The sequence below is a fragment of the Theobroma umbraticum genome, unplaced genomic scaffold (assembly GCF_002168275.2).
Source record: "Theobroma umbraticum cultivar Fairchild unplaced genomic scaffold, ASM216827v3 scaffold_44.0, whole genome shotgun sequence".
Classification (NCBI taxonomy): Eukaryota; Viridiplantae; Streptophyta; class Magnoliopsida; order Malvales; family Malvaceae; genus Theobroma; species Theobroma umbraticum.
Window position 1 is genome coordinate 11,769,281 of NW_018397255.1, and position 8,595 is coordinate 11,777,875.

The 8,595-nt window shown below is 33.2% G+C and overlaps 1 protein-coding gene across 1 annotated transcript; it reads right to left on the minus strand.

The window, feature by feature from the left end:
* Positions 1 to 802: 802 nt before the first annotated feature.
* Positions 803 to 5,112, minus strand: LOC110408765 (peptidyl-prolyl cis-trans isomerase FKBP62-like). The gene is made up of 13 exons (XM_021417835.2): positions 4,758 to 5,112; positions 4,579 to 4,665; positions 3,218 to 3,478; positions 3,001 to 3,075; positions 2,823 to 2,903; positions 2,538 to 2,732; positions 2,345 to 2,437; positions 2,082 to 2,257; positions 1,854 to 1,976; positions 1,618 to 1,764; positions 1,399 to 1,526; positions 1,158 to 1,278; positions 803 to 1,058 (listed from the first exon to the last, which is right to left on the minus strand). The coding sequence occupies exons 1-13, from the start codon at positions 4,939 to 4,941 to the stop codon at positions 1,008 to 1,010; spliced, it is 1,722 nt and encodes a 573-aa protein (XP_021273510.1). The 5' UTR covers positions 4,942 to 5,112; the 3' UTR covers positions 803 to 1,007.
* Between the last annotated feature and the right edge of the window lie 3,483 nt (positions 5,113 to 8,595).

Genomic DNA, 8,595 nt, shown 5'->3' on the forward strand with positions numbered 1-8,595 from the left:
GCCTTAAATTATTTTGGGAGAGAGGTTTTGACAAGGTGCAAGTAGAAGCAGATTCAATGGTGGCTATTCAGAAGATCTCAAGCTTGAACTCTTCATTGGCTCCATGTCCAAATTTACTTGGAGATAGGTTTACATATTTTTAATGTTCCACCTCCAAATATGTCCTCTTTTTTATTAACAGATAAACTAGGCATATCATGGACTAGAAATATTTTGATTAATTGAATTTCCCTATTACAAAAGAAAAAAAAAAAGACCTTGGCCCTTATATATAATGAATCATCTCATGACAACTCGTTATCCGCTTCGTAATGTCATTAAAAAAATTATTCTTGAATATTTTATATGGCATATTAATTTTAAATTTTAGATTAAATCTGACTTAAAACAGTGGAAGAAAGATTGGCAGTATATATAAAAGGAAATTAATCGGGTCTGTAGCCAAAGGTTAATCGTCATTCTTCAAAATCAAAACCCGCTTTGGTTGGAGAAAACCACTAGCCTTTTGATGAAAGCAATATGGTGGTTTGATCCTAATAGTTGTTTATTTATACAAATTGGTTTTCTGTTGTATTTATTAATGCTTAGTACAACAAAAATATTGGTTTAGAAAAATGTCATCTAAAGAATTAAATAAGCTTTATCACTTTTTAGATGTAATTTTGTGGTCTAAGCTATCTTTGACTTGAGCCCAAAACCGTTATCGTCCCGAAATATACAGGCCAGGATCATAACATAGGATGAAACCACCAAACAAACCAAGCTCTTTGTCACATCATACCAGATCGTATCAAGCAAAACGTTGTCAATCTTTGGGCAGTACCCTTAGTCTTATATTGAAAAATAATTCACCCGCAACACAGTTTTTTATGTCAACAATCCTGAGATAGAAGAATCCATTACATCTCAAGTTCTTTCCGTGCCAAAAGCAAGTTATCCTACAGATAAACTAAAAGCAGTTAAACCATAAAAACCTTTTTCGTGTCATTATTAAGGTCTCCGGCAACCTATGCCTTGCTATCTATGCTCATCGGTTCAGGTTCCTTAGCTGCTGATTCCTGCCAAATCAGAGAACACAATATCAATACATCACTCCATGAATCACAAATGACAAGCCCCAACTGGTTCCTCAATCATAGCATAACTTGAACACTTACACTGGAATCAATAGACTCCATTTTTTTCATCTTGGCAAACATGTTCCCATAAAATTTGGATTCCTTCTTATTGTACTCCTTAATCTTCTCTTTCAAAACCTTGTATTCAAGCTTAACCTCCCTGGAAAGTAAATGCATCAATATAGAAGACGTTCATCAATCCCAAACACGCAAACACAATTTCTTTCTTAACAGCTGAGCCCAACAGCTAGAGTTCAAGAAGCCTATTAAGGCAAATTACCTATTATCAGGATCAAGCTCAAGAGCTTTCTTGATATCAAACTCTGCCAAATCCAAGTCTGCCAGATGGATGTATGCTTGAGCCCTTCTATACAGAGCTTTCACATTTGCACTTTCTAATTCTAAAACCTGCATTCGCATATCATGCACCAGTTTAACTCACAAATAGCTACAAGATCTAGCTGAAAATTATGATTCCAATTATGAACATTGTTCAAACCTTGGTGCACAGCTTCTCAGCTTGCTTGTAATCCTTCAACTTCAACTGGCAAGCAGCATTGTTCAGATTGCAGGCAACCTTCAATGCCTTAGCCTGCTTTTTCTCCTCTTCACTAAAGGAAGAATCATACTCAATACACTTAACAGCCTGCATATACAAACACCAATAAATTTCAAGGTATCAAAAGACAGAAATTAAAACTCTCACAAGGCAACACAAGCATAGCATATGCATACCTTCTCATATCTCTTAGAAGCTCTCACATATTTGCCAGCTTTGAACAATACATTTCCTTCTTCCTTCTTTTTACCAGCAGCTTCAATCTTTTCTTGGGTGTTCATATCCCATGATTCTTTTCCCTGAAGTAGTAAATCATCAAACCACTTGTAACATAGTGCCCATATTGACATCTGACAGATATACAACAATGGACATAGACATTACAAGAGTACAGATCCACTAACCTTGACAAATGATACCAACTCAACTTCATAGTACACAGTTGAGTTAGGAGGCACCAAACCCAAATCCTGCTGTGACTCAGATGACCCAAAAGCATACTCAGGTGCAATAGTCAGCTGAGCTACTTCACCCTTCTTCATCGTCATCACAGTTCTATCAAGACCGTCAATGACTTGCTCTGTCACAAAAATCAAGCAGTGGCAGTTCAGCTAAACCCATAAACTGGCGTCAAGAGAGTGGTGGGAGGAAGGGCAACTTCTGTTACCTTCATCTGTCTTGAACTCAAACAACTCTTCTCCTTCATTGTGACCCTTCTTCAGGAAGACAGTACCATCTTGCAGTTTCCCAATCAATTTCACTGCCAAAGGTACATAAAAAGTTAGATATTAAATAAAAAATTGTTTAGTATATTGCATTAGGGAAAACTGATAATTCTTTTCTCAGAATTTAACACCAACCTTGGACAACAGCCCCCTCATTTGGACGTTCATATCCCTCCCCTTCCTTCAAGATCTTCTTTATAACCTTCTTGTCATCAGTAACCTCAGTCACAGTTTTCCATGAAACCAACTCCAAGGTAATCTGCACACTGGCATTTGGAGGCACTGCACCTTCAGCACCAGTGGCTGGCTTCCCCTTCTCACCAAAGCCATCTTTAAAATAATAAAATAGGGTTAAAACATCATAACAAGTACCAAGCACATTTACTTTCATGCTAAGACAATAAAATGAAAATAACTTACATTGTGGCTTCACTGTAAGGAGTACCTTCTCTCCCTTCTTCATTGTCTTAACAGCTCTTGCCAATGCAGGACAGAAATGACCTGTTCATAGAGGAAGAAGCAACCATTGGTATTTAGGACTAAAGTGACAAATTAAGAGGGAAATAGAATGAAGAGAAAGGGCATAGATAATACAAACCCTCCTTAACAGTGAACTCTACACCATCAGCTTTTGCAACCACCGTGCCATCCTCAAGCTTAGCTTCATAGTTAACTGCATTCAAGATACAAACCCATTATTAAAACCTAGCTCATACAAAAAGTAACCCATATTGCTCATTCAAACAGTAACTCGAATTGATTTAATGTTCATATTATTATAAATATTAAATAACAAAACAGATTCTTATATGTACCCAGCACTTCGTCGGGGTCCTTTGGATTCTCCCATTTGTCCCCTTCAGTAAGTATCTTCTTAAATATCCCACCATCTTTGCAAATGTCCCTGACACTTGTCCAAGATAGCAATTCAACATCGAATTGGAGTGTTGCATTAGGAGGAATGGTTGGTGGTGAGCCAGACGCACCATATGCCAGCTCAGGAGGAATGGTAAAAATAGCATTTTCTCCTTTCTTCATTGTCTTAATACCTTGGTCCCATCCTTTAATAACTTGTCCTACAAACATAAAGAGAAACCAGAAATATGATATTTAGCATAATGCCAGTTCACCAGAGTTTTCTCCTCTTCAACAAGAAGATTCCTACACCTTTGCGTGGTAGAAAGGAAAAAGCAGGAGGATGCAAAGGGGTCAATGGAAAAGTAAAAGAAAATTATTTTCACCAGTACTTAGTAAGAGAGAAAAGTGAGAGGTAAGAAATAAGAGAGATGGCAGTTTTCCATCCTTATCCACAAAAACAAATCATTCCAACTTTAGAAGATTAGAAAAGAGAAAACTAAGTGGTGTGAGTAAATTACTGCACATTTACAAGATCATCCATCTTTTCTTAATTTTTATCTTTTAATCTCCACATACAATAGGGTATTATACTAAAATACTATAATGGTCATTTTCTTTCTCTTTCCTAAAAAGCACAACAATGGAAAGAAAAAACATATATGTATTTTTTCTCTTTCCACTTTTCTCCTCTCCCAATTTTTCATCTTTCCATTTTTCTATCCTCCCTACCACGCAAAGCCTAAAGGCCCAATACCAAGCAGGAACTTAACAACAAAAGATTCAAGTGGCACATTGTTGCTTGTCTTCATGCTACGGACTTACAAAGGTCTTGCCCCTTAGTCAAGCATACTACTATTATCAAAAGAGAAAGACTTATGGAGTAAACCAAATTGATCACCACGAAAAGCAGCCTACCAGCACTTTTTAATAGCTAAATCAAACATATCACAAAGCTTCAGAGTAATGCCTCTAAGGCATTCCAAATGTAACAAGTTTCAAAAAAAAAAAGAAGATGAATTCACATTCAGAAATTCAGCCAGCACAAACAGAAAAGAGCTTTTCTCAAAAACCCCCCATGGTTTTAATATAAATTCCAAAATTTTAAATGCATTTCCAGGAATAGAATCAAAAAGAAGTAAATTTAACGATATTAATACACGATTACTTTGGACTCATGTCTATTAATAGTATAAAACACTTAGAATCAAAATTAATGCTTTCCAGATTAAGGTCCAACTTTACATTCTCCTTTCAATGTACAATTAAAACAATTGTCTTTCAAATTTTTCCACCCGAAGAAGGGACGATCTTCATTTACCTTGACCAAGAGTGAACTTGAAAGGAGTCCCCCTATCACGGCTTGAATCGAACTGAGTTCCATCCAGCAACGTCCCCGTATAATGAACTGCATCAATAACAATCAATCAGAGTCCAAAACATTTTCAAAATAGAAGTTTGTTTTTTCCGTGGTTTGTTTGTAGTGTTTGTTCTTTATACCTTCAACTTCGTCACCGTTTTCAGGAGTTTCCCAACCTTCACCTTTCTTAACAAGCTTCTTCTTCAAGCCCTGCTTTCCGATCTCCTTTTCTTCTCCGACTTTCAAAATGGGACTCTCGTCGGGAACATCCATGTCCTCGTTCATCATATCCTCCGCCACCGGGATATCAAAATCCTCATCCATTTTCAATCTAAGAATCTACAGAGAGCGAGTTAATGCGTGATCGCGTGAGAAAGCAGAAACTAACGCTAATGACAGAGGGGCTTTGAGAGGCGAAGACGGTAGGGCTCGAAAGAAAGGGCTTTTATGGAAGAGAGTGAAGGAGACTGTGGGTTCTAGAGGCTTCCAAAAAGGGTTTAGGGAGAAAGAGACCAAATGATCCGATTTGATTTGATCGTTTTTGAAGGGTCAGGATTCTTCCAGAATTTCCTCTTTTTTATATTCAAAAATATTTATTTTCTTTTAATTTGGCTTTTCACTTTTAAGCATTTCCTGGGTTAACTGACAGCTAATCGGACGGCTCAGGCTTCAGAGATACGTTCGTTTCTTCAAAAGGACGACAAGGTATCATTGCTACTATTCCTTGTCCTAACCCTTTTAAGGATTATTACTATTTTTCATTTTTAAAACAATTTCTTTTATTTTATGTATATTTTTAAAAATACGAGAATGTACGGCTTATCAAGTCAAATACTTAGATTCGACCAAAAAGTCACATTATTTCATAAATTTTATCTTTTTTTATTGAAAAGTATCAAAATTTTAATAATTGAAATTAATTAGGAAGCTTCTGGATCAGTTACCATTAAACTAATTTTCCTAGTTTCTAGACAAATGGATCAAACTTTTCATGCTATTAATAAATTAAATTTGCAAGAGCTAACTTGGGTATATGTAAACATATACGTTATGGTTGTAATCTGGATTACTTAAGTATTTAAAAGTTAGAATTATCAAATTTTGGGTAAACACAAACATATTTTATTCACACATTGTTGCGAGTCCTCATCTAACAGATTATATTAATGTTAAAATTATATATTAAAAAATTATCAATCAACAAATATATATTCTCCATTACCTTCTTTTACCCCAAAAAAAAAAAAACCTATGAAAGAATGAGAGAAAAGGTTTACCGTGAGCTATTAGAAAGTTAAGTGTCAAACATTAAATGATGGATTAATTGATAAACCATGTCACATTATTTGGTTTAAAAACGGTAGAGCAAATAGTGATTTTTTTCTTTTGGAATAAGAGCAAATAGTGATTTTGAATCAACATGTTTTGTTGTTTTACTTCAAAGATTTAAATTTATTATACTGAGAAAACAATTAAGTAGAGTTTGAAGATTAAGGTCAAAAAAAATTATTTATATTTTTATTGATGAAAATATGAATATTTATTCATTATTTTTAAATTATCATTCTAAATACTTTTTCACTATGAATATTAAATTATTAATAAGATTTATCTCATTTGTATATAGATAAAAAATTCCAATTGCATCGAATTACTCTTATTAAAAGAATTTTTATTATAAAATATTAATAAGATTTATTCAATATCTAAATGAGATTTCTAATTCCAACGAATGAGTTTTTTCAAATTTCTTGATTCTAATAATATTAAATAATTTATAAAATAATATTAGTACCAAATTTCAATTATATATACTTAAAACATTGTCTTTCAATTATAATTATTTTTTAAGTTATAGGTAATAACTTTACATTTTAAAAATATTTATATTTTATTATAATTATTATTTAAAAATAAATAAATAATAACACCTGAGCATTTGACTCTGTATGATCTCTTATTTAAAGAATAACATTTAAATCTTTCTTCCTATATCTAAAATAAATAAATAAATAATAAATATTCAAGTGTAATGCACGAGATAATAAACACTAGGGAATTAAAAAGTAATAAGAATTTAAGATACTCAAAATGTTTACGTAAAAGAAATTATTCAAACTAAAGTATTATAAAAGTAAAAAGAGCCAGAGAAAAACAAAGTCAAGTTTGAGTATGAAAATTGAATTGGTGAACCATCTTTTGGTTAATTGATAAAAGAATAATATAACAATTAATATTTTTCAATCAAAATTTACTAACGTTTTTTTTTGTCAAATTAAATGATTGTGTTGAGACATGGCATTGATGTGAAAGTCTATTACTAGTATTATAAAAAAGAAAATGATGATAAAAGAAGTTGTGCATTTGAAGAAAATTTTTTAAATTAAAAATAAGTGATGAGAGATTGTTTAACATATAATGAGGTTTGGTGAAGAAAAAAAAAGGTGGAAGTTAAATAACTATAACAATACAAAATAAATTCAAAAACCTAAAAAAGAAAAAAGAAAATAAGGCCCGAAAATCATTAACATCGTTGTTGAAGGAGGTGTTTGTGTGAAAGAGATTCTGTTTCATTAATAGAGTCAAGAATTTAGTTTTAATATTATTAAATAAATTAAATGGAAGATATTATTTGCATCACACTTTTGTGGTACCGTGAATTGGTTGTAAATTTGGTATTTTATGAATGGATAAGTCTAATTCATATGCTCCAGCCCTTGGTTATACCAAAGAGTTCTACAGTAGTTCTAGTTTAATTCTAACCTGCATTTACTGGTGTCCCATTAGTCTGGTTTCGATACACGACAGTTGGAGCAGTATTAATACGTACTCTGGCGCCCTGTGCTCGCTCACCATAATTTGGTTAAACACGCCACTTCTGTTTTGGTTCTGTCCCCCCATGCCATAGTTCAGTTGGGCACCTATGTTTTGATTTGTTTGACTAATTGAACACCTTAACCTTGAGCTTGGGTACATGCCAAAGTATTGCTTGAGTCAAAACCTCTGATCGTCCCTCTTCTTGTTTGACTTAATAAGTTGAACGTATGGTTAAGTTCAACCAGTCGAGTACTTATCAAGTGAGTCACACACCACACACCATATATAGGTATAACATTCATGTTTTTTTCTTTTTAAACTTTGACATGAAATTGGAACCTACTTTTCATAGTTTGTCGTCCATGACAACTAAGCCAAAACGGAATTTAAGTTCTTTCAAGTATCTAGACATTCTTCTGAATTGATTTCAAGTTTTAACCTTAAGCAGAAGAGTTTTGAGTTTCAACTTTTTGCAGTCGTATATAATCTGTAGTTGAAATCAAATGCGAATTTCTTCACTATGTAGACTCACATCACACCTAAGAGTTACCGGTTGAAGCTGCCATCTAATGACCTAGTACCACACACTTGCACGTCTGTGCTTTGTACCAATTAGACCTGTCAATATGGGCTGGCCCGACCCAGCCCGACCCTAGTCTTTGTGGGTTGAAAAAATATGGATTAGGCCGGACCAGCCCATATTTTATATGGGTTACAAAATCCTCAACCTAACCCACCCCTTGCTAGCTCATGGGTTGAGCCAGGTTAGCCCATTTTTTTCAAAAAAAATTTATTTTAGTGAAATAAATACAACTATACTATGATTTAGTCCATAGATTAAATAATAAAAACATATAAAAAACAAATAAATTACACCAAATATAAATAAGCAAATACATTACATCAAACATAAATAAAATTTTAAATTTTCAATCTTTAACACAATTACACAAACTACAATCTCATCAACATAACTACATAAATATATAATCAAATATTCATAAACTTCAAGACTATTAATGTTTTTCTCAATCTTCTCCTCAATCAAACATTTGAGTCTTCTTTGACAACAATGATGTCTCTAAGTCCTCATCATTATCATCTAATATTCATTGTCATAAAAGAAAAAAGATATAATGAGTTTGAATTTTAACTAAAATT